The sequence below is a fragment of the Schistocerca nitens genome, chromosome 2 (assembly GCF_023898315.1).
Source record: "Schistocerca nitens isolate TAMUIC-IGC-003100 chromosome 2, iqSchNite1.1, whole genome shotgun sequence".
NCBI lineage: Eukaryota > Metazoa > Arthropoda > Insecta > Orthoptera > Acrididae > Schistocerca > Schistocerca nitens.
The window spans coordinates 615960839-615988431 of NC_064615.1; the positions used below are offsets into that span (position 1 = coordinate 615960839).

At 40.2% G+C, this 27593-nt stretch overlaps 1 protein-coding gene and 1 pseudogene across 1 annotated transcript in view; one reads left to right on the forward strand and one right to left on the reverse strand.

Annotated features, from left to right (window-relative positions):
• LOC126236712 (esterase FE4-like) overlaps window positions 1-27593 on the forward strand; it is a 78023-nt gene that overhangs the window by 37783 nt on the left and 12647 nt on the right. Inside the window, exons 7-8 of the mRNA XM_049946233.1 lie at window positions 9936-10101; window positions 18380-18561. Of these exons, the coding sequence (XP_049802190.1) occupies window positions 9936-10101; window positions 18380-18561 (348 nt within the window). The remainder of the gene's footprint in view (window positions 1-9935; window positions 10102-18379; window positions 18562-27593) is intronic.
• On the reverse strand, window positions 19222-19339 carry LOC126237810 (5S ribosomal RNA; annotated as a pseudogene).

Below are 27593 nucleotides of genomic sequence, written 5' to 3' on the forward strand. Positions count from 1 at the left end.
CAGCATAAACTCTGCTGCAGAGTGGAAACAAATTAAGGAATTATGAGACAGTTTTATAACAAAATGGCAGAAAACATTAAAATAATATTGGGTGAAGGAAGAATACTAACTGCAGCCCAAACTTTTGGTGGACCTGAATGAAGGAGTGCAACTTGAAGAGCAGTCAGATCTCAAATAAAGGTGCACTAAATAAGATATTTTGCTTTTTAAGGATATATTCAACACAAGATAAAACTAATAAGAAAGACACAAACAAATCACATACAAAATAACATGAAGAAACTATATAAAATATTAAAATGGCATCATTTGGAAAAGTAAGGCCACAGATTGTTGTGAGAAATTGCAGAGCATGAAAATACAGTTAAAAAATCGGTAGCTAAAGGACATTGCAAGCGTAAAGTATAAAAGTCAACCACTGCACAACATTCTTTCAAAGCCATGAGAAAGTAGAGCTTGCAGGTGTTTTGACATCATAACAAGTCATAAAAAATATCAAACAACCAGTTGTTACTAAAATCAGTGTGCTCATTTAACACATTCTGACTGTAAATACTTTAGGAGTACACACCAAAAAACAGAATCATTAACTCATTGACAGGAAAAAAAAGAGAGAGAAAGAGAGGAGGAGAAGAAGAAGAAGAAGAAGAAGAAGAAGAAGAAGACAGAAAGAAAGAAAGCTTACTAACTTCTAGAATAATCCTTCTTTGAGCTAGAGTACAAACATACACAGGCACACCTGTGCCCCTACATGAAACCACTTGGACACACAGTGCCAGGTCTGTCTAGGTTGAAGTGGGGGTTGTGTTGTGTGGTGTCGGTAGTGGGAGAGAGAGGTGGAAGGTAGGGAGAGGGCTTGGGGGTGGGCTGCTAGTGACTCAGAAGGAGGCAGCCACTTTCTGGCTGGGCTGGTTACAGGAACTGAGGACATGTTGCAACAATAACTCCCATCTGCATAGTTGTGAAGCAGCCATTGAAATTGAGCATGATATGCTCATCTGCATTTTGCACCATCAGATGGTCAACTTTGTTCTTGGCTACAGTTTTCTGATGGTCATTCATCCTTGTGGTCAACTAGTTGGTAGTCATTCTGGCATAAAAAGCTGTACAGTGTTTGCAGCAGACTTGGTATACAATATGGCTACTTTCACAGGTGACTCAGCACCTGAAGCAATCATGGAAGCCTGTGGCATGACTAGAGTAGGAGGTGCTAGATGGGTGGATTAGTGAGATCTTACACCTGACTCTTTCACAGGGATATGATCCCTGTGGCAATGGCTTAGGAGTGGTAGTGGCATAGGTATGGACTAAGAATGCTTTGTATATTGGGTGGGCAACAGAGTACCACTTGAGAAGGGGTGGAAATGATCTTGGGTAGGATATCCCTCATAACAGCATGATGGTAGATAATTTAAACTGTCACAAAGGACAGGGTTCACTCGTTTGCAGCTGATTCTTGTGGGTGGTGAGAGGATTGGGAGTGTGTGAGGATGTGGCACAGGAGATCTGTTTGTGGTGGGTTTTAGTCATAGTACATGTCTGTGAAGGCCTTTGTGAGACTGTAAGCATACTAGGCAAATGTGTCACCCATGGGTGGTCAGGATGACTGGGTGGATTTATGATGTTGAATGGATGGCAACTGTTGAAATGTAGGTACTGTTGGTGGCTAGTGGATTTAAAGTGGACAGAGTCATCAGAGGTGGAGGTCAATGTCCAGGAAGGTGCTCTTTGGGTTGAGGAGGACAAGGTGATGCATATGGGAGAGAAGGTGTCGAGGTTGTGAAAGACTGACAATAGGGTGTCTTGGCCCTAAGTGCAGGTCATGAAGATATCATCAGTGAACTTGAAACAGGCTAGGGTTTGTGAGTTTTGGGAGACTAGGAAGCTTTCTTCTAGATGACCCATAAACAGGTTGGCATATGAGGGTGCCATGCAGGCAGAGCAGTTTCAAAAACATTTCTCCATGCAGGGGACAAATCATTTGGCTCCCTTTCCCCCTCCCACCCTCCTTACCCATACAGACCTAAGTTGCTTTTCTGTGGGCTTTTATTAAGACTTTTATGAATAAATCCAAATCTAGTGATTTTTTACAAATAAATTTTACATAGATAAATCTCTGTAACAGAAGTATATTTTCTTTATCTTACTCCAGTGCTAAACACCAAAATACCAACAATTTATTTCTATTTAAGATAATCTCTGAGATTTTGTTAGCTTTATTTTATTTTTTATGGTTTTACTAAGGGAGAAAAAGCTAGACAGTGTAATTTTCTATGTTCAGTTAAATGGTGCTATTGACTAAAATGAGTGAAAAGAATGCAAATATAAAATTTTGTTATTTTATTTTAGTTTATTAATAGAAGTTTTTAACTTTACAATTTCCAAGTTATTTCATTTTCTATCAGAAAAAGTCTGGGAGCAATATGATAAAACATCAATATAACTTTGATGTGTCTAGATCGTCAGTTTGTAAAATACAAGGACCCATCACATTAATGTAACCACTGTCCATGTTTGACATCAACATGTTGTAGTCACTCACAGATGGCAGGTGGCAGCTTTACCAATGGAGGACATATAAAGTTTGTTGGGGTAGATGGAAAACAGTGCAGCTGTCATCGTATTACCTGATGTCTGAAAAGGGCATGACATTGGATTTTGAGGCAAGCATGGAACCATTTCTAAAATGGCTAAGCCTGTAAACACTTCATGTGGCTCTTTGGTTAAAGTACACCATCTATGGCAAGATAGCACTATCCAATACTGGATCAAGGCAACTGTGGTGAACCATGGACCATGGATGACAAGGGTTAGCAATGGCTGCAGAGATGTGTACAGTCAAATAGATTACAACTGTTGAGGAGCTGACTGCCCAGATGAACTGTCAACAGGGTCTCCTCAAGGACCATTCACTTAATCTTGTTGCATATGGGCCTTTGCAGCAGGCACTTGGTTCAAGTACCCAAGCTGACTGCTGTTACTCAGCAACTCAGCAACTCAGTTACTGCAACTTGATGTCCACTGAATGGCAACAGGGGCCCTTTTCAGGTGAATAATGTTTTGTGCTCCATTGGACCACGGCTATTGAATCACCAGAAGGGTCAAGATCAAAGGAAGGAAGTTATGAAGTGGGGCTCTATGGCATCTACCAGCAGCAAAATTCAGTGTGTCTCACAGCTTGCAGCATATGTGCATGGTTCAAAGATCACTGTGATAAACTGACCATACTCCCATGGCCACCAAACTCCACAATCCAGAATCTGTGGGATCACCTTGATCGGGGTGTTCATACCACATATCCTTAGCCAAGAAATTTAGTGCAGATGGTGACACCATCAGGGTCATCATACTCCAAATCCCTTTTGGTGCCTCTGAGAGCCTCAATTACCCTCTTTCTAGATGTTTCACAGTGCTCTGCACTGCAAAAAGTGGTTACTCAGGCTTTTGATAGGCAGTCACACTAATGTTGCTGGACAGTGTACTTTTACTAGTTTCAAATGTATTAGCAATCATCTCAAGATCATTATATGTCATTACTGACTGTAACACATCACATGTTTTAAATTCAAGTACTGCATTATTTTTTAATGATTCAGTGCTTGATTGTACAACATGTGACATGTTACACTCTGTAACATTATTTTGTGATCTGAAGATGATTGCTAGCACAGTGGAAATTGGACATATAATTCTACAAACTCACTATGTAGACAATTAAAGGTTATTAGTGTCAACACAGCATTCATTGCATTACATTTCTTTAATAATACTTTTCCTGTCCTTACCTTTCTGTTTTGGAAACATTTCTTTTTCACTGATCAGGATGCCTCTTCCTTTTCCAGGAGGGACCATCACTCTTGGTCTCGTCATGGTCATTTGCAACTGCTACAGTGCATTTGACTTCTTGCAGTATTCCTACTGTTTCAATTATTCCCACTTCATTTTTACCATCTTTTACATTTAAAACATCCACAAAATAACTTATTTTCTTCAAAACATGTCAACAAATGTCCTACTGATAAGCTGAACTGTCCTTAGCAGTGTCTATTTCGACAATGCATTGGCAGCAAGAGCTTCATTGTTGTGTACGCATTCGCTACAGTGCAGCCAACCTAATTCTGAATAAGAAAAACATCCCTTTGAATTGTAACAAACTGAAAGGTAACTTTGAATGTCTAGATTGGTAAGTCTGATGTCAGTTGGTATTCCTTGCATCTGGACATGGCACGATGACCACCATGCGTATTGAATTTGGTTGGTTTTGCAAACATTGGACTCTTTGCAGGATTTGAACTCAAAGGCAATGTGCAGTTAGAAGCTTTTGCAACTGAATACGATTTTCCACAGCCAATTTCAATGGTTTATTGTGGGTTTGCACCCTGAAACCCATTCCATCGTTCCAGGACTGAAAAAAATTTATATGGTAGTGCACTCCAGTCAAAATTTAAAAAAAAATGCATTTAGCGGCTTTTGAATCTGGCCTGCTTGTGTACAAATTGTTATTTTTGGAACTTCACAGTCATTTGTGAAACTGCTAGGATTGATTTTGCTACTGTCAGTACTGATAAAAATTTAGTCTGTGAACAATATAGTGGTCTAGGAATTTAGAAATGTTTTTGGAACCATTTTATGGGCATACACTGAGTATATCCTATTTACCAGTACAAGCACTATACTGAAAATCATGGAAAATTATGAAAACCTTAATTAAAGGCTTAATCCATTAATGAAGTATGCCAACCCATGTTGTGTATAAAAATTAGGTCAGCAAAAGTGTAATGTCAAAGACAAGAATCTAAAATGCAAAGAGGCACTATCTGTTATGGAAAATGTAACAGTTTTTGTAGTTTACTGTCGATTATATTGTAAGTTAATTAGTTTCACCAAATTTGAACTAATTTTCTGAAAAGCTGGCTGGAATGCCAGTTTTTATAATGTATAGTGTGTGGTGTCACTAAGCCCATAAAGACATATTATCTTACACACTATTAGCTAAGTTTTATGGCAATGAAAAGTTTAATTATTCATATATTTTGGTTAGTATCACTTTCATAAAAAATTACATATATTAGAAGTATTGGCACATTAAAACCAATATTCTGAACACTGAATCTAAGTGAAATGAAGTGTAGAGAGTATTTTGAAACATTTATGTACATACCACGTATAAATTTCATAAGTAACACTATCCAGATAGGATGAAGATCAGAAAAAAATTAGTTATTACCAGAGTTGAAATCATAACAGATGAAGTAATCCCAGTTTGTTATGTCTTAAAGTCTAGTTGGTTTCTGAGACACTGAATATTTAAGTGCATCATCTTTAAGGGTGTTACATTTTCTTGTTGATTTGTCACTTTTCTCAAATTACATTTAATTATGTCACATTGTTACAGTAACTAATTTCACTAACTACCTCTTTAGGACTGTGTTTCAATAATTGGTCACTTATTTCAGAACAGCTCTTCTTCAATTAAACAGGACTCAGACACATCAGAAATACATCCTTGAACTCTTATATGTTGGCTCTTTATTCTAAAAGAAGCCTCTTGGTTGTAGTCTAGGCCAATTGCACCCTCATTCTTTTTAGCTTTGTGGCACAGCTTACTTATTTGGGAGAGAAGCTTGCCTGTCCCTTTGTGCAGTCAATGGCTTTTGTGTTCATTACAATTTATTATACCTGGATTTAGCAAATGTTCATAGTTAAACTTATCACGGCATTTTTTTGCTCTGAATTGTAATGCTGAACTTCTTTGTTTATACATAACCATTGTGGCAAATCATATCACACTGACATGTTTTTGATGATGGTATTTGTATCAAATAGCAGAGGGAGGCACACAAAGAGGATGAGGGAATGTGAGAGGGGAGGAGGTGATAAGACGAGGGGCCAGAAACTATTGGGTGGAGACTGTAGGGGCAGTAGGTTGCCATAGGCTGAGAGGCCAGAATAATTTCTGGAGTGGAGAATGTGTTGTAAGGATAACTCCCACCTGTGCAGTTCATGAAAGTGGAAATCAAGCATATTATGTTCTGCAGCATTTAGTGGCATAGGGTGGTGTACTTTGCTTCTGGCCACAGTTTGGCAGTGGCCATTCATCCTGATGGACAGTTGGTTGGTAGACATACCAATGTAAGAAAAACTTTGCAGCTCGGCTGGTACACAACATGACTGCTTTCAAGGCAGCTCTGCCTTTTAAGTGGTATGATAAGCCTATGAGAAGACTGGAATAGGAAGGGCTGGGAGGATGGATTGGAAAGGTCTGGAACCTAGGACATTGTGGAGGTTGGTTGGGAGATGGAACACCACATTAGCAGGGCTGAGAAGGATCTTGGGTAGGATGTCCTTCATTTTTCAGGGCATGATGATAGCTAATCAAAGCCCCGATAAAGAATTTAGTGCAGATACTTCAATTCAGGGTGGTTTTGGGTGACAAAGGGGGCATTCTTTTGTAGCTGGCTCTTGGAGATGGTGGGAGGTGTAAGGGTGTGTGGGGAAATGGCACATGTCTGTGCATGTCTTTGCATGCCTGTATGCATTTTTACTTATCTTTTTTTGTTATCCAGCTCCTCCCAAGCAACTAACACCTTTATTTCATTTCCTACCCATTTCCTAAGGCATTCCCATTTTCCCAATGCCATCCCTGCCACATTGGACCCCTGCTCTATCTTTGTGCACCAGTTCAGAAAGATATCTCTTTCCTTGGCTAAAATCCAACCCCACATCCTGTTCCTTAAATGCTGCTTAAACCATGGAGTCCGGCCCAATGGCCTAAGCATAAAAATTCCTTTCTCCGGATCAGATTCGTCCTTTCAGAATAGCATTCAGCTTTTCAGAGTCCACCAAACTCTATCCCTTACGTACTGCAAAAACACATTTCCATGGCACAGGTGTCCCAGAACCGCCTCTGCTCCCTCTGCAAGATAATGCTACTCTGCAATCCCTATTCTATACATCACATTTCTGAAATTGATTCCATTGCTCTCCAGCACCTGGAAGAGCTCTCCAGACACCACCTCCATAAGTTACCCAACATGCTGACATCCTACTGCTGCCATGGGGCACCACTATCCAGTCCTTATCCTACACAAAGTGCTTCTCCTCGTCAACCTCTCATAGCACCCAGACCTTTTCAACATGGCACATCCCCCAAGACTCCCTACCATCATTCGAAATCTAGAGTCCAAACAATCTTGGAATATTGTTGTTAATCTTTCCACCAAATTCCTCAGCCCCACAGAAGTTTCAGTCCTATCCAAATGACTCACTTTTAGCACTGCACACATATTTAACCATACTGTACTTGTCAAAGATTTACTCTCCTTCTCATCCCTGTAATGGAAACATTTCTTTGCCACCAATTTCTCCAACCAAATCCAACCTAATTCCAACATTGAACCCAGCCTCTCCCAGATCATGTCACCATCCTCCAAGTGTAATCCTCCCCCACTTCCACCTAACCTGTCCCATACCACTTTCCAGGAATTCCTTGCCTCAAAATTGGCCTCACCATCCTTCCCCAGGAACCTTCCTCAGAACACCAACCTTTCAGCAGAGGAAAGGACAGCCATACACAGTGTGACCTAATAATCCTCCCTACTGACAAAGGCTCCACTACTGTCATGATGCATCACAGTGACTACCAGGCAGAAGGGCTCTGCTAATTGTCTGACCCATCCACCTATAAACTCTTCCTTAGTGATCCCATCCCAGGAGTACAACATAACCTCCAATCTCTGTTTAAAACCCTAGGCCCTTTCCAGAACCTCTCTCCTGACTCCAGTTCCCTCATCGCCCTTGCAACACCCTGCACAAGCACTTTCTACATACTCCCCAAAATTCACAAACCCAACACCTTGGTTGCCCCATTGTAGCTGGTTATTGTGCCCCCATGGAAAAGATTTCAGCCCTCACTGACCAACACCTCCAACCAATTGCCTGTAATCTAGCCTCCCATGTTAAAGATACCAACTACTTCCTTCACTAACTCGCAGCCATCTTGACACCTTTACCTCCTGTTTCCCTATTGGATCACTGTTGATGCCACTTCCATATGCATCAACATCCCACATGCCCATGGTCTTGCCACAACTGAACACTACCTCTTCTAATGTTCTTCAGACTCCAAACCCACTACCTCATCCCTCTTTCACCTAACTCACTTTATCCTAACATATAACTACTTCTCCTTTGAAGGGAAGGTATACAAACAAATGCGTGGCACAGGCTTGGGTACCTGCAAGGCCCTCCTATGCCTACCTGTTTATGTGCCATCTGGAAGAAAATTTCATAGCATCCCAGAACCCCAGACCCTGCCTGGTTCAGGTTCATTGATGATTTCTTCATGATCTGGACTCAAGACTAAGACAGCTTATTCTCATTCCTCCACAACCTACTGATCAATTCACTCGGTCCTTCTCAACCCAGCATGCCAACTCCTTAGATGTTGTTATTGTCCACTCTGATTGTTCCAGCCACACCTCTGACCACATTAAACCCGCAAACCACCAACAATACCAACATTTTGACAGCTGCCAACCTTTCCACTCAAAACATCCCTCCCACACAACCTTGTTATCCAGTGATGGCATACCTGCAGTGACAAGAACTCCCTTTCCAAGTGTACTGTACGTTACACCAAGGCCTTTGCAGACAGGCACTATACTTCACACCTAGTCTGCAAACAGATTTCCTGTGCTATTTCCTTACATGCCCCCAGTCCTCCCACCAATCTCAAGAGTCAGCTACCAAACAATGCCCCCTTTGTCACCCAGTACTGCCCCAGACTGGAACAACTGAACCACATCCTTCATCTGTGCTTTGATTGTCTATCATCATGCCCTGAAATGAGGGACATCCTACCCAAGATCCTCCCCATATCTTCTAAGGTAGTGTTCCATTGCCCATCCAACCTCCACATCATCCTAGTCTGTCCCAATGTCACTCCCAAACTAAATCCTCTGCCCCATGTATGATATCCCTGTGAAAGACCTAGGTGCAAGACCTGCCCAATCCATCCACCCAGTACTTCCCGTTCCAGTCCTGTTACAGGTTTATCTTATGTCATCAAAAGCCAAGCCACCTGTGAAAGCACCCATGTTGTGTACCAGCTCTGCTACAACCATTGCACAGCTTTTTTATTGTGGCCAAGAGCAAAGTAGACCACCCTGTGGCACAACAGGCAGCTCAACACTGGTTTTCTTGACTGTGCAGTTTGGAGTTATCCATACAACAAAGTCTCTGCTCCAGAAATTATTCCAGCCTCAACCTAAAATAATCTACCCTCTCTACACTTTCCACCAAACAGTTTCCACACCCCCTTTCCTATCACCTCCTCCATATTCACATCCCCTCACCCTCTTTGTGTGCCACCCTCTGCTGATACACCCTCCCCTTCCCAGCTACTCTTCGTTTTCACTCCACTTTCCCTACACCCCTTTCCCTACCTCCCTGCTGCACAGCCTCCCGACACTGCACCTGGTGGTAGTTTTGTCATACCTTGTTCATGCTTCATTCTTCTCTTTCGCAACCTACAACCTGCTATCCCTTCCCCTTCCTTGCCCCCTCAAGATTGTTTCTTCCTTTCAATGTGGCAGTGGCACTCTGGTCCAAGCCTCTGGAGATGGCAGTCATGTGTGCAAGAGGTGTGCTTTATTGTGTGAATGAATGTGAGTGTGTTTCTTTTTCTGAAGAAGGCTTTGGCTGAAACCGAAATGTGTAACAGTCTTTTTGTTATTCCTGTCTGCAACTCAGTGAGTCATATTTAAGATGAGCAGCAATCTGTCTGCTTCCTTATATTGTTGATATTCCAACCTGGCGTTTCCATTGTTTGAAAATTTTATGACTCATACAATGAGTACCTGTTGCCCAGTTGTGCATATGGAGAAAATTTTAGTCTCAGCTCAAAGTTTTCAGAAATATGTACTGTATTACAGGACCGTACAGGTTTCATGATGTGCGTGTGGGTGCCACATGTGGAACCAGAAAATGATGGTGCCTTCCTGACTGAGGAACCATGGGTTATTATGTCTGAAGGACGCTATAATCAAGTACCTTATCTAACTGGCATCACAAGTTATGAGCTACTCAGCAGAACACAAGGTATGACCTCAAAATATGCTTATTCCTGTGAAGCTTCTGTGTTGTTTCAATAGCAGTCACCAAAGTGAGAGCAGGTACCAACTAGGTCAGCTAAGAAGAGCATTCATTGATTTGTCTTGTGTAGTGTTTGTAATTTTGTGTGCGTTACTGATGACTGGGTGTAGTAGAGTAATAGTTAGGAGCAACATAGCAGCAGTATTTAGATTGTATCTAGCAACTACCCAACTTACAGTATATTTCTTGTTGCATAGCAGAGCAAAGTTAAAGACCAATAGGGACTGAGCCTGTTGTAAACACAACACAATAATGGGGGAAACTGAGCACTGCCTGGAGACAGTTGGGAGCTGAGTTGAATGTGGTTGACTGACTTCAGGGTGCTTTCCCAATCTGCAGTGATGCTGAGACACCTGCAGCAAAAACTGTGGCAGCTCTTCCCTTGTGGACTCTCATGTCATATCATCCTCTGGCCATCTCACACTCACCTGAGTGTTAACAGCAAACTTCTGGTTGGAAGGTAAATGTGGGTACTGGCGGCAATCTTGCCATGCCTTGTTATAGACCCCACATGCTCCATCAGACAGTGCTATTCTTTCCTCTTCCATGCCCCATCCCAGTGATGTGCCAGCCTTGTGATACATCATGAAGTTTTACATATTGCTGAGAATTTCTCTGAGACAGTACAGGATGCCTTGTATTTTGGGCCTTGGTATGGTCATGTGATATTCCTGAAGGTTCTGGACAAGTGTAGAGAGTGTGTTTGCTGGACATGGAGATGTGAAATGTAAGATGGGTGATGGAGCCCATCAGGAAAATAGCAGGCATGTCAGGAAGGCAAGTGTGCATTGTGGTTGCTGGATGTAGAGAGCATCAGGCAGTGGCTGTTTAATGTACTGGATACAGCCAGTTACAAGTTTGCGAAGTGTGGCCCATATCAGCACAAATGATGCTTCCTCAGTTGCAACAGGGAATGACTAAGTTGGTGAAGGCAGCTAACCTCTCACATTGGGTGAAATCTGAGCGAGCATTTTGCAGCATTGTTCTCAGAATTGATTGCAGTCCTTGGTTTGGAGCTCAACAGAAAGCTTAAACAAATGTTCAGGCAAAACTATGATGCTGTAGGATGCAGATTTCTTGACCTCCAATTTTGGGTATAAAACTGTGGGACAGGCATTTTCCTAAATCGCTTCAGGCAAATGCCAGGATGGTTCTTTCAAATGGCCACAGTGACTTCCTTCCCCAGCCTTCCTTAACCTGAAGGGACTAGACTTCACTGTTTGGTCCCCTGCCCCAAATTAACCAACATGCCTTAAAAGGTTCCAGAAGGAGTTTTACCTTCGACAGGAGTTGGACCAGATTAATTTAGCACATAAGCCACATGTTAAGCACATCAGACCAGAAATGTCTGGGCATTCCTTACCTCAGTGAACAAGCAGCTTCAACCAAGGTGCACATGTCTCTCTCAACTCTTCCATTTTGCTGTGACGTTTACACGAAGGATCTATTTTTTGATGGGTTATGCCATTTTCACTCACAATATACAGTACACTTGGAAAGGGTGTTCTTGTCACTGCAGGTGTACTCCAGGTTTTTTCTTCATCTCCTCCAAGTTCTTATCCACAGTAATCAGGGTGGTGTCATCGACGTATATTATGAACTTGTGAGGCAAGAAAGTAGATAAGTCATTCATGTGCACCAGGAAATTGAAAGGTTCAAGCACAAAAGCTTGAAGCACACCTTTAACAACTGGTGGACCATGTGACTGACATTTATTTACCGTGAGAACCTGAGGTCTGTTAGTCAAGTATGATCTCCACTGTCCAGTTACATTAATGTGGCCACCTGTCAAAAGCCTGAATAACCACCTTTTGCAATTCAGATCACTGTGAAACATGCAGAAAGAGAGTTTGTGAGGTTCTGAAAGATACCAACAGGGATATGGAGCCATGACAACTCCAGTGCTGTGACCATCTGAGCTAGGTTTCTCAGTTGAGGATCCATGGCATGAGCAGCCCGATCGAGGTGGTCTCACAGATTCTCAACTGAGTTTAAATCTGAGCAGTTTTGTGGCCAGAAAAGTAAGGTAAACTAATCCTGGTGTTCTTTGAACCATGCATGTTCAGTGAGAGCTGTATGACATGTTGCATTGTCCTTCCAGTAGATACTATCATGCTGAGGGGGAAAAAATGGTCCAAATGGCTCTAAGCACTATGGGACTTAACATCTGAGGTCATCAGTCCCCTAGACTTAGAACTACTTAAACCTAACTAACCTAAGGACATCACACACATCCATCCCCTATGCAGGATTCGAACCTGCGACTGTAGCAGCAGCGCGATTCCAGACTGAAGCACCTAGAACTGCTCAGAAACAGCAGCTGGCTCATGCTGTGTACATGGTCCCCAAGGGCAGATACTTACTTATGTTGATCCATCGTGCCTTCCAGAAAGGCAACATCACCAAGGGAATTCATGAAAACATTCCCAGACCATAAAACTCCCTCTTCCATCCTAGACCCTTCCAATGATTGTGGCAGAGTATTTGCTTTCAAGCTTTTCATTCGCAATGGAGCATAAAACATGATCATCTGAAAAGGCCATCTTTGCCACTAAGTGTATGTCCAGTTGCAATATTTTCATGCAAATTCCAGCCTTTGTCAGAGATGAACAGCAGTCAGTGAACTAGGCACCTGCTGTGAAGCAACATTCATTGAACAAGAATTGAAGAGATGCTGTTGGTAGACCTTTGGTTCATCTGGACAGTAAGCTGCTCAACAGTTGTACTTCTATTTGCCTGTACATGTCTCTACACTCATCACTGAGCCACATTATCTATGGCCCATGATGCACCACAGCTGCGTTAGTGCCAGTTTTGGATAGCACCATTTTGCCATGTGCAGTACATTTTTATAAAAGTGGCACACAACAAGATTATAAACTTAACCATTTTAGAAATGCTCCTACCCTTGTACAGAAAGCCAGTGATCATGTTCTTTTGGATGTCAGATAAATTGCTTCATTTCTGTGGTATTACAACAATGACAGCACTGTTTTGCAGCCCCCGTCCCTTCTCTCCCCGACACTTTACGTATACCCCACTGCTAGTGCTGCCACCTGCCATCTGTGAGTGGTTATTTCACATTGATGTCAGTCACAGGGGGTGGTCACATTAATGTGACTTGAAAGTGTGTTAGTGCCAGTCCATTATTCTTGGTACTGTAGCACTATAGCTTATATATGAGTATTTTCTGTGGCACAGTGAGATATAGAAGTAAGGCACAAGTGAAGGAATTGTCTGAAAACCATCAAGAATATCTGCAACAAGCATTTGTACTGTATTAACTGTAGACAAACCTACCCTAAAACCAAAGAATGAAGAGGAAATCAAATTGTGATAGTCAAAATAGTTGCAAAAAAGACAGCAGATAACAGCACCCAAATTGATTCCCTGTTCCCTGTCTTCCGAAAATAATTCAGTATAGTTCCACGCCCTTGTCTAATGCACATTGGTTGAATGATTCATCTGATTTATTAATTCATCCATAGAACAATATGCATTGTATGGACATGACCAAGCAATCTGTTGTACAATTTTATTCCATAGTATAATGTACTACCTTGAGATTTGATTGGTTTCTTATGTTTGGATGTAAACAGTGGATTTGGTTCCATGGTCACATGCTGTGCTGTTTGTGGTGTACTGATTAAAATTTTTTCTTATATAAAGTTGTGACAGAGGTATTCACACAGAACTGTCAGATTTTTTTTTATATACTCCCTTTGTCAGAAATGTTCCAGGACAGGACTTTTTGAAAAATAGAAAATTGCACTTACCAAGTCATGACCATAGGTCATATTGAAGTAGTCCCCTCGACTATATACACACAGAGTGTCAGAAAAGTTCCAGGACAGGACTTTTTAAAAAATAGAAAATTGTACTTACCAAGTAATGACCATAGCTGATATTGAAGTAGTCCCCTCGACTATATACACACAGAGTAACCAACATTTTCAGAGGTCTTGGAAGGAAGCTGGAAATTTTTAAACTGTGATGCTTGTAAGCTCATTCATCAGAGCCTATTGGATGTCTGTGATATTTTGATGAAGCTTTCCTTTCAGTCGCCTTTTCACTCATGTAAACAAGGAAACAGTCACAAGAGGTCAGACAAATACTGCAGATGTGTGATGGCAATAACACAGTGTCTGGCCAGATATTCGGTAACAGATAAGCAGTATAGGTTCTTTCACTGTTGTGCAGTTAGCACCAGTCCTCAGAATGCCACAAATGGGGGCAGCAATGTTGAATTACTTCTCACAAATGTTTCAAGATTTGATGTAAAGAGTTTGGTTCAATGTTTGACTTTGAGGAACATACTCATGATGAACCAATCCTTTACTGTCAAAGTATGTTATAAACATTGTCCTTATTCTCACAGGTTGTCATTTGACTTTATTCAAGGCTGGTAATCCAGGACCCTGCCATTCAGCACTTGTTACAGTCATACTGGTAAAAACAACTTTCATCCTCAGCAATATCTTTGACAGAAAAGTGGGATCACATGTGGCTCTATCCAGTAGATCAGCAGAAATTCTTCATTTTACGTCTTTCTGTTTGTCTGTTAGTGTGTGAGGGACAAGTTTCTGTTTCCATAAATCTGTGCATAAAATCTTATGACACACATCGTGATTCAAATTGTGTTCTTCTGATATTGCTCACACAATTTTATGACAGTTTTCTAGGAATAATTGCCTTACATGCTCCATATTTGCATTGGTATGTGCTATAGGTGGGTGACCATTTCTTGGATCACCTTGCACTGAATCTCTGCCTTCGCAAAGCTTTTTGTGCCACTCAAAAACAGGACTTCTTGAAAGTGCCTCTCCTGCTTATGCTTACTTAATCATTGCCCACATTTCACTAGGGGTTTTCCTGAGCTTAACGCAGAACTTAATGTTAACTCTTTGCTCACAATCAGGATATGTTGTGTCACTGTACTAGTGCACCAAGAACCCAAACAGTGTGTTGCTAAGCACAGGCCTGCCACCTAGTGAGTTTGTCCAGAATCGTGGTCAAGGTCATTTCAAGGATGCATGCATACCAGGTAACATAAAAACAATACTCGTTCCTTTTTGTAATACAAATTCAGAAATAAAAAATCTGGTCCTGGAACTCTTCTGACAAAGGGAGTACATTATGTTGTGATGGGTGTACTCACACAGGACTGTCAGAATTTCTAGCTTTATGAATTATTCTTTACAGTGTTCCCTGTTACTGCCATTCATACAAGTCTTTCCTGTATCTTGAAAACAGTTTGTATCTTCACAGCACTTAATCCCCAAAAAATTATCCCATAATTGAGGGTAGAATGGATATATCCAAAGTAGGCTACTTTGAGGAATGAGATACTGCACACTGGTGCAAAGTTTTGCATGCTGAGGATAAAAGGCTCACATGTTCTGTCAATTCCAACTGACAGTCTACATTCCTCTCCAAGAATATGGTATCAGTTACACTATCTAGTACATCATTGTTTACTTTCAGTGTAGTATCATTGGGTTTTTTTAGTCAGAAGTTTATAAAGTTTTTCTTTTTCACATTTAAAGTTACTGTATTGTGCAATGACCAGTTTTGAACATCTCTGAGAGCTCCATTGGATTTTTCTGTTAACTGTATTGAATTTTTGTCTGTAATCACTACAGTATTGTCATCAGCAAACAGCATCTTTTTCTGCATACCTGACACTCTGTGTGAAATTATTTACATATATATAAGGAAGAGATCTGGGTCCAATACACTTCCCTGGGGGACATCTATATTAATATATCTCAGGTCTGATAAGTCTTTCCTTTTCGTCCCATCCGATATGTCTCCCCAGACCCAGAGTCCTGGGTGACCTTCGCAAACTCTACCCCTTTCCCTAAACCTCTCCAGTTCATTTCTCTTCACCCCACTTCCTTCCCCTTCAGCCTTTCTACCAGAAGAAGAAGCCACTGGTTCTGAAAGCTTGCATAAGTAAAAGCCTTTATTTTACATGTGTGTCCTCCTACTGCCGCTTGGTGAGCAGATCTTTAATCTGTCCATTTGTTTTTAATTGGTATTTCCAGGTAAAATAGTGTATGGAATATCAGGCCAGCTTTATGGTTATATTGTAGAGTTTGTTTTGAACAGGACAGATTGTTTCATTCTTACTGGAGAGAAATCTTCAGATGTAGAAGTAGCTTAAGGATGTGCCCCGAAAAAGTTTCATAGGAAGATGGCTGTTTACTATAACTTATTGCATATAAACATGTGGCAAGATCTACTGTAGTTTGATTTGTATTAAAAATATGGAGGTATGCATATGGAATGATTCATATGAAAGGCATATGCCAACCTGAGATTCACTGTAAGGATCCTCAAGAAGTTGCAATCCACTCTCAAAAGAGGCAGCTTACAAAACCCTCAGTAGATTAATACTCAAGTACTGATTATCAGTATTATCAGGTATTATTGACTGGAACATTACAGTGCACTCGAAAAAGAATTGTGTATTTCATCACACATTCATTTAGTAAGTTAAAAAGCACCATGGAAATCCACTAGAAGAAAGGCACTGTGCATCACAGTACAGTTTACCGTTAAAATTCCAAGAGCATATGGTTCTAGACATGTCAACCATTGTACCGATGCCTCCTACATATAGCTTGCAAAGGTTAGAGAAATTTAAGCGAGCTCATCCCATTAGTCATTCTGTCCCCACACTGCTTGCACCTAGAGCTGGAAGGAGGAAAGTAACATTGGTATGTCAACTAACCTCCATCACACATCATAAGTTGACTTCTGCATTATGAATGTAGTTATAGTTGTAGATACAGATGTAGACATAGCCATAAGAATTCCTTCAAGATATTCTTCAGTGGAGTAGGTAGAGCCATTCAACAGAAGTTTCTAAACTTTAATAGTCTTAAAATTCACCAAATTTCCTAGGAGACATTTAACATGCTCCAGCAAGTTATTTAATACATGTGTACCCATGACTCTAACTGCTTCCTATTTTTATGTTCAACTCCTCTTGTGTTTATAGAGGTTTCTTGGGTCCTAGTATGATAATCATGCTTTCCATTATTTTTTATTAAATTAGAAATAATGGAATTGCTTTCTGAAGAGTAGGTATCTGGAGGAGTTTCTAGAAGTAAGATAAGCTATCATTTCTATGATACTTAATTACTTAGTTTGATGTTCCATAGATCAATTGTACAATAAATCATAATAATGTGAAATGGGTCATTTTACATTCACATCAAAAATTACGAGAGCATACGGAAAAGTTATGCCTCCAAATTTTTTATATGAAAACTCTTAAGGCTTTTTAAATAAAATAAAAATTATTACATTGTTTCAGATGTTTCAGCACTCATGTGTGGTCTGGCACTGTTATGCTGAAAGAGATAGTGCTCCATTTGTGGATAAACTCTTCGAATTCAAAACTCAATTACAGCACACTGTTCCACTCATTAGACATTACATGCTGCCATGTTTCATGCTAAAATGAGTCCTCTTGTGGCATAGGGCTGCAAATATGTAGACTGTTAATAACATTTGTTTTATTTAAAAAGCTTTAAGAATTTTCACTTAAAAAATTCTGAAGCATTACTTAACAGCAGGCGCTCTTATTTTGTAAATATGGCTACATGCTGAACATTTAGAATTTTTGTTAAGACAAACAAATATAAGTTGATAATTTCTACCCAACACCTTTCACACATTACAATAATACAAAATATTTTACAGAATAGAAGGAGTTATCAAGGTGAAAAATTTTCAGATTATTTTCAAATTTTACTTTGCTGTCTGTCAGGCATTTTATGTCAAATTTCTGTTTTCTGACAGTGTTATCATTGCAACTTTAGGTTCCCTAAGAAGTGGTTCCTTAACTTATAACTGAACATAAAAACACAGAACAAACTACTTTTATCATTTGTTAAATCATTTATGGCTGTATTTGTGTGTACATATAATGGCTTCTTTAACTGCTGTCAGCTCTAAACACAAATGCGATTGTCACCATTTACATTTTTGAAGTACAAAAAGTTATCCACTGGAACTGGTTAGATATGTATAGCATATCTAAATTATCGTGTCATATAAAAATCTTCACTTAGATATATTACTTGTCAGTGGGACTATATTTTGTTTCATGTCATGTTTAGTACAAGAGTTGCTTTTATTTGTTTTCTATAAACTGCAGAAGTCTTATTGAGATACTCACTACTGCACTAATAAATTAATTTTCTGTTTGCAGCAAATGGAGCATTTGCATCTGAAGATGGTGTAAAAAATCTGAATGATAATTTTGATGCCTATGTTGCTCATGATCTTCGAATCTCAGATAAAGATGAACAATTGGAAGTTTCAGCACAGATTCGACAGTTTTACTTTGGGGACAATGAGATTACACTGAAAGATAATGATACAATTGCAACTGTAAGAGATATTTTTTTATTTATTTTTAATGAAAACACAACTTTCTTGCTTTATGAAGATGTTAATCATGATTGGTGAATGATTACCATCCTAAAATCAACAAGTAAAACAATATATTTCAGACGTACACTGTGCTGTTGAAATCTCCCCATTTATTTATTTTTTCCATTAGCATTTATAGATATGAAAATCTCTGTGTGTGTTACTTCATGACTTTGAAATACCTAGAAAAATTTCATCAAAACTTGAGGCAAATATGATTTATTATGTAGAAAACCCTTTTATGTTATTTTTACTATACAAAAAATGCTGTGGTGGTGGGATGTCCATGCGATCCAGTCCGTAGGTGGCAGTGTGAAGAGGGTGACGTGTAAAAATAATTTTAGAAGAACCATATTAGTGTTGTATGCAAAATTTTCATGGCCACTGGGCTGGCTGACAGCAGTCCCAATGACATAAAGCACTCCGTCATCAGGCCACAAGTGGCCCATCGGGACCATCTGACCGCTGTCATCCTCAGCCGAGGATGCGGATAGGAGGGGCGTGTGGTCAGCATACTGCTCTCCCGGTCGTTACGATGGTTTTCTTTGACTGGAGCCGCTACTATTTGGTTGAGTAGCTCCTCAATTGGCATCGCGAGACTGAGTGCACCCCGAAAAATGGCAACAGCACATGGCGGCCCGGATGGTCACCCATCCAAGTGCCGGCCACGCCCGACAGCGCTTAACTTCGGTGATCTGGCGGGAACTGGTGTATCCACTGCAGCAAGGCCATTGCCCCCAATGACATTTAACTCCTAGAATTGGGGACAACAGTAAGAAGGGGTACATGTAAAGTGCAATTCAAAAACAATAATGGAAATTCCTGGAGCAGTATGTAAAATAAGGAAAAGGCAATCACACACCTACAGCAGATTGATGTGTGAAGCACAAAAAGACATAACAGAAAACAGCATTCACGATAAGTTTCAAGAACTAACTTATTTACTACCAACAGTACGCATACTCATATCCAAACGTGCACTCCCATGACCATGGCAAGATTCCCGTGGCCATGGGAGATGGTGATCAGTTTGACTTTAGGAAAAGTAAAGACACCAGGGAGGCAGTCCTGACATCGTGCTTCATAATAGGAGCAACACTGAAGAAAAATCAAGACACATTAGGATGATTTGCCGAGACCTGGAAAAACTATTTGACAATGTAAAATGGGGCAAAATGTTTCAAATTCTGAGAAAAATAACAATGAGCTATAGGGGAGGTGTGTAACATACAGGGTGACAGTTAGTAAACTATATGAAAAAAAATGTAAATTACTTACAAACTACAGCATGCACATGCTTCATTCAGCATGCAAACATCACTACAGATATTTGGATTTAGGTTATGGCATGTTCAATATGCCTGCCATCATTTCCGACTATGGGGCGAAGAGGAATAGCGAAATTCTGCATGACTCACCAAAATGTCGGAACATCAGTGCTGTCAATGACCTCCTGAATAGCTGTTTTCAGCTCAGAAATGGTATTTGGATTATTACTGTGCACCTTGCCCCATAAAAAGGAGTTGCATGTGTTCAGATCCAGAGAATATAGTGGCTACTGAAGGCCCATGCCAGTGGCCTCTGGGTACCCCAGAGTCAGAATGTGGTCTGCAGACTTCTCCTCCAGGACATCAAACATTCTCCTGCTTCAATGGGGTCGATCTCCATCTTGCATGAACCACATCTTGTTGAAATCGGGGTCATTTTGGGTAATGGGGATGAAATCATCTTCCAAAACCTTCACATACCATTGAGTAGTCACTGTACCATGAAAAAATATCACATCAATTATTCCATGACTGGACATTTCACACCACACAGTCACCTGTTGAGGGTGAAGAGATTTCTCCATCATGAAGTGTGGATTCTCAGTCCCCTAAATGTGCTAAGATTGGTTATTGATGAACCATCAAAATGAAACTGGTCTTCATTGCTAAACCAAACGGTGTGGCACATATTAATCCCCATCATGCCCCATGGCCAACCATGCACATTGAACTTCCTAATGCAAACTGTTCAGAAGTTATGGTGATTTCATTTCATATAGTTCAATAATAGTCACCCTGGACAATAAATACAAGTGCTAAGGGGGGACAGTAAGAGTGGAGGATGACGATGCATCTTACACTCCAACTGTTCAGTCTGTACATTGAAGAACCAATGACTGAAACAAAGCAAAGTTTTAAAAGTGGGATTGAAATTTAGGTTGAAGGATACCAGTGATAAGATTCACTACGACATTGCTGCCCTCAGTGAGAATAAAGAAGAGTTATAGGATCTGTTGAACGGAATGAACAATTTAGTGCGTACAGAATGAGGATTGAGTGTAAACCAAAGAAAGTAAAAAGTAATGAGAAATAGCAGAAATGAGAATAGTGAGAAACTTTTTAACATCAAAATTGATGGTAATGAGGTAAATGAAGTTAAGGAATTCTGCTACTATTGAAGCAAAATAACCTGTGACTGATGAGGCAAGGAATGTATAAAAACCAGACTAGCACAAGTAAAAGGAGAATATCTGGTTGAAATAAGTCTACTAGTATCAAACATGGGTCTTAAATTGGGGAAGAAATTTATGAAAATGTACATTTGGAGTAAAGCATTGTATGGTAGTAAATCATGGACTGTGGGAAACCTGGAAAAGAAGAGAATTGAAATATTTGAATTGTGATACTACAGAAGAATGTTGAAAACTATGGATGGACTGATAAAGTAAGGAATGAGTGAGTTCTTCACAGAATCAGTGAAGAGCATAACATATGGGAAACAGTGACAAGAAAAACAGACAGGGTATTAAGACATGATGGAATAACTCTCATGGTAATAGAAGGAGATGTAGAGGGTAAAACCTGTAGAGAAAAACAGAGATTGAAATACATCCAACAAATAACTGAGGGAATAGGGATCTAGAAAAAACACTGTTGGATTAGGACTCCCTTAACACTGCTAAAAATAGTGGGAGGCTAGGGGTGGGAAATTTTGACTGAACGTAACAAACACATGGTTCATTATTCGGAAAAAAAATACTGTGGGTTTAAGACACTATTAGCATCACAAAGAATTTGGGTGAGATAAATAAAAAAATTGAAATTGAGTTGTATATTTATTCTTGCATCTTAGGAGAAAAATATATTATGTAGAATCAATTTTTATGTTAAATTAGAACTGCAATGGACTTTAAATAGATTTACTTTATAATTTCTATACTAGACTTTCAAAACATAAATTTTTAATAGGTTTTATATTTCCATAACTCGACTGGAAAAACAGATCCCTTATAGGATTACTTTGATGCCCGTCTGTTTGTCTACCTGTCTGTCTAACTGTTAAAAACTACTTTTCCTCAGGAACGGGTAGACATATCAGGTTTCAATTTATGCCACAAACTAAGTTCTAATGTCTCTTAGAAATGTAAATAAATGTTAGATTCTAAGTCAATGCAATCAAAAGATACAGCCAATATCACATATTTTGACACTCAGAAACTCACTCGCCAAAACCCATAAGGTACTTCTCATTGACCTAGAATCATGAAATTTGGCAAGAAGCAAAGTTTCACAGTACAAGGAAGGGAAAAAATCCGAAAACTGCTAATTTGTAAATATATCAGATGAAAAAATATTTTTTTTTTGTCAAACGTTATTCGACTGTGTCTGTCTGTCTGTAAACTCTCCCCCCCACCCCCCCTCTCCCTCCCTCCCTCTTTTTTTTCCTTGTAAAGGTAGACGTATCAAAATAAAATATGTCACATACTGCAGTCTGTGGTTTTTTGGTTGTGTAAAAAGCTTAGGCTTCTAAGTCAATGCAATGATGCAGCCATTTATGTCACATATTTCCATACTTGCTAACACACTCATAAAACCTGTAGGGTACTTCCTGTTGACCTAGAATCATGAAGTTTAGCAGGAAGCAAAGCTTTATGGTGCAAGTAAAGGAAAAAGTCTGACAACAGTTATTTTGTAACTATATCACACAAAAAATATTTCTGTTGTCATTTATAATCAGACTACAAACTTAAAATGAAAACTTTCTCATAAGTCTTGGAATTCCCTTGGACCAATGTCTTGCTGGTATCGAAGTCAGTTAAGAGGCAAAAATTGTCAAGAGTCTCTATTCTCAGGCTTCATGGACTTTCTTTGTGCATAATTATGTTTGCACAGAACCCTCAGAATGCTAGTGCTACTCAAACATTCCCCATTTTTAAATTAGATTAGAGTCAATAAGTAACTGGGCAATATCGGAAGATTACTAGTCACCAAAGAATGGTCACCAAAAAGGGTGAGAAGTTACTCAACAAAGAAATAGTGCCCTTAATTTCAAAAAGTGCAACGAATGGATTGTTAGATATAGTTAGGACATGAAGGTGAAACAATTCTTAACACAAATCAGATGACAGGCAAGAATGACTTTAAACACACAGGGACGAACAGATGAACCAGAAATGTAGTTAATTGTATAAAAAGGAAATCCAAATCAGAAAAATGTTGAACTTGCAAAGAGACATATCTGCTGATATTGATTTGTGAAAAGAGGTCATAGCCCCATTAGATTTCAGATCAATAGGCTCCTTCTTCAGCAAAGTAAGAAGAATTAGTTGTGAGAGATTAGATGTTGGATAAGAGTGAGCTGACCTGATAGGTTAAAAGAGATCTGTCTACTGCAAGAAGGGAACAAGGCAAATATAAAGGATAAGATATCAGTGAGAGTAGAAGGTCAACATCCTGAAGATGACTTAGAATTAGGAGAAGAACCAGGTGATTAGGGTAGGGTGAGTAGCAGCCTGTGCCTGCTGATGATGCTGTATTAAATGACAAATTATCATCATTGAGTGACTATAGAAGAATACAGGATGACTCGAACAGATTTTGTATTTGGTGTGATAGGTGGCAGCTAGCTTCAAAGGTAGAAAAATGTAAATTAACACAGATGAGTAGAGAAAACAATCCTGTTATGTTCAGAATCAGTAGTGTGCTGCTTGACACAGTCACATCAATTAAATATTTGGGCATAATGCTGCAAAGTGGCATGAAAAGAAATGAGCACATATGGACAGCAATTTGGAAAGTAAATGGTTGACTTTGGTTTGGAGAATTTTAAGAAAGTGAAGCTAATCTATTAAGGAGATTATTCTACAGCAGAACACCAGTATGACCCAGTCTTGAGTACTGCAAGTGTTTGGGATCCCTCGCCAGGTCAGATTAAAGGAATACACCAAAGCAATTCAGAAGTGGCTGGCAGATTTGTTACAGTAAGTTTGAATGAGAAGCGAGTATTACAGAGATGCTTTGTGGACTCAAAGAGAATCTCTGGAGGAAAACTCTACTGGGAAAAATTAGAGAACCAACATTTGCGGTTGACTGCAGAATGATTCTACCACTGCTAATGTGTGTTCCATATAAAGACCATGAAGACAGTATAAGAGAAATTAGGCCTGATGTGGAAGCATGTAGACAGTCATTTTCCCCTAGCTTGATTTTTGAGTTAAACAGGAAAGGAAATTACTTGTAGTGGTAAAAGTACCTGTCACCATGCACTCTAACAATATTATGAAAAGGAAAGTTGCTACCACTCAACACATGATGGAGATGCTGAGTTGCAGATAGGCACGACAAAAAGACTGTCACAAATAAAGCTTTTGGCCAGTAAGGCCTTCATCAAAAATAGATCACACACACACACACACACACACACACACACACACACACACGACTGCAGTCTCAGGCAACTGAAACCACACTTCAGTTGCCTGAGACTGCGGTCATGTGTATGAGTTGCATTTGTGTAAGTGTGTGTGTGTGTGTGTGTGTGTCTGTGTGTGTGTGTGTGTCTGTCTGTCATCTATATTTGACAAAGATCTTACTGGCCGAAAGCTTTATTTGTGACAGTCTTTTTGTTGTGCCTGTCTGGGACGAAACATCTCTGGTATATGGTGAGTGGCAACTTTGGTTTTCATAATATTGTTACATTCCATCCTGGATTTTCGACTGTTTGATTGTCACCATACATTGTATCATGGCTTATGGAGGGTGCATGTAGATGTATTTGAATTTCAGTTTGGAGAGGGAGTTAAGCTGTTATAGGAGATTGAGGAGTTCTTCTTCACCATGAGCCTAGGGCATGAAAAGTTCATAACCTGTATTATTCTACAGCATTTAACAGCAGAGCTAGCTAGAGTATTTAGTTCATATATCAACATGGCTGTGACACTACAAGATGTAAACCTTCAAAGAACTGCCCTGCTAGGCAAGAGGTGAGGCTATCCAGTTCTTGAGAGCAAGACGGAATTTATAAACTACATTGAAGCTATTAGATTCAATGAATGTGCATATAGAGATTTAGTACCAAAGTACACTTGTATCAATTTTAAAATTATTGGCAACTTCTGAGGTAAACACATGCCGCAGTAATACAGGCCGCTTCCCTGACACTCTTTCTGGTCTGAATACACAGGCAAAAAGAAAATCAGAGTGGACTGACAAAGGGTAGAAAGCATTCAACTAGCCAAAGACTGCCTCACAAGAGTGATCACTTTGGTCCATGCAGTACTCAATGCACCGCTCACTGTCACAGTTGATGCTGGTGAATCAGCCATCGAAGCAGTCGTACAACAAGTTGTAGCACATGAAGCACAGTTGCTTGGCTTCTTCTCTAAACAAAACTGAATGGCCTCACAGTCAAAATGGTCCATGATTGACCATGAATTACTCACCGTCTATGAAGCAGTCAAACATTTTAGAGAAGATAATGAAGGAAGACATTGTTATTTACATGGACCACAAGCCACTTGCAGATGGCATATGACACCCTTCCAAAGACATTAGTCAACGTCAACTCAACCTTATTGCACAGTGTATGACAAGACATTTGTCATCTACGTGGTGCCAACAATGTAGTCTCCTACTACCTATCATGGATCTATGTTATTTCAGTACAACTAGACTACAACCAACTAGCAGAAGAGCAGAGCCACAATGTGGATATTAAAGACTTACTTAATAGTGATTTCACCAGTCTCCACGTAGAACAGTGGACAGCCCCTTTGACTAATATCCAAATACTATGTGATGTATCTCAGAATAAAATTAGGCCACTAGTACCAACATCTATACCCCACATGACTTCCAGTCAATTAAACAACCTGGTACTCCTGGGGGTTAGACCAACAGCACTGCTCATCACTGAACATTTCATTTGGCTGAATATTAAACATGACTGTTGAGCCTGGACACAAACTTGCCTGGTGAGCCAGTGCAGCAAATTTGGTTATCATACACAATGTCAAATAGGTCACTTTGATATACCATAAGCACATTTTCAAAACAGCATATAGACCTCATAATCCCCCTGCTTGCTGTCAGTTACAGACAGAGACTCTCATTGAGTGGAAGCAGTCCTAAATAAAGATACTACAGAAGAGTCAGTGACTTGTGTTCATGAATGATTGGATACTCAATTTGGCTACCCTAAAATGATAGTGACAGACCAGAAAAGACTATTTCAGTCCATGGTATTTGAGGCTCTCTGCCACCTTGTGGCATTACACATAATTAGATGACCACTTACCACCCTCAGAATGCTGGGCTTGTGGAGCAGTGAGAGAGAACCCTAAAAGCTGCACTCATGTGCCACAGAGGACAGTGGACAGAAGCCTTGCCTTGGGTGCTACTAGGCATTCACATGGCATTCAAGGACAACTTACACAGATCACTAGCAGGAATCTTGTATCGAGAATTACTCACACCTCAGGCAGAATTCTTTCTACCAACTCAGCCCTCTGGCCCAGCAGACTTACCAGCACTGGTCAAGTGAATGGAGAACCACATCAACCACACTTCGGTGCCACTGCCTATGATCCAGCCAGCTTAACAGCCACAATACTCTGGCCAGTGTAGAGTGTTAAAACATGACACCCACACAATGAACATTTTGCTCAATGGGAAAGCAATGACTGGCTCATTAAAACACCTAAAACCTGTGTGGATCCTGTGCAAACACTCAGCAGTGCATTGCAAGGACCCTCAAGAAATGGACAATGACCCGTATGGTCATTTACCCTTGACATGCAGGTCCCTAATTTAAACTCAGAGGAACCAGTCTTCATCAAACTTAACATGAGACACTGATCCAGTGAATGTCCTTGTGAAGCTTGTAAACAGTGATCTGATAGTGGACAAATGCTGTGACTAATAATGGGCCAATAGCCTGAAAACTTACATACACATGTCAGTTACCACAATGACAGCTACTGCACACTGTATCACATAGAGCTTGTATCCTCCTACTGATATTCCATTCCAGCCTTCCCATCCCCTGTCGCCACATATGCCAAACTAATCTCAATAGAACCACCTCCACTGACCTCCTCACCATTTTGTACGATATCATCTACAGGGTGTTACAAAAAGGTATGGCCAAACTTTCAGGAAACATTCCTCACACACAAATAAAGAAAAGATGTTATGCGGACATGTGTCCGGAAACGCTTAATTTCCATGTTAGAGCTCATTTTAGTTTCATCAGTATGTACTGTAATTCCTAGATTCACCGCCACTTGGCCCAATTGAAGGAAGGTAATGTTGACTTCGGTGCTTGTGTTGACATGCGACTCATTTCTATACAGTTCATGCACGATGGAGCTCCTGCACATTTCAGTCGAAGTGTTCATACGCTTCTCAACAACAGATTCGGTGACCGATGGATTGGTAGAGGCGGACCAATTCCATGGCCTCCACGCTCTCCTGACCTCAACTCTCTTGACTTTCATTTATTGGGGCATTTGAAAACTCTTGTCTACGCAACCCCGGTACCAAATGTAGAGACTTTTCGTGCTCGTATTGTGGACAGCTGTGATACAATACGCCATTTCCAGGGCTGCATCAGCGCATCAGGGATTCCATGCGACGGAGGGTGGATGCATGTATCCTCACTAACGGAGGGCATTTTGAACATTTCCTGTAACAAAGTGTTTGAAGTCACGCTGGTACGTTCTG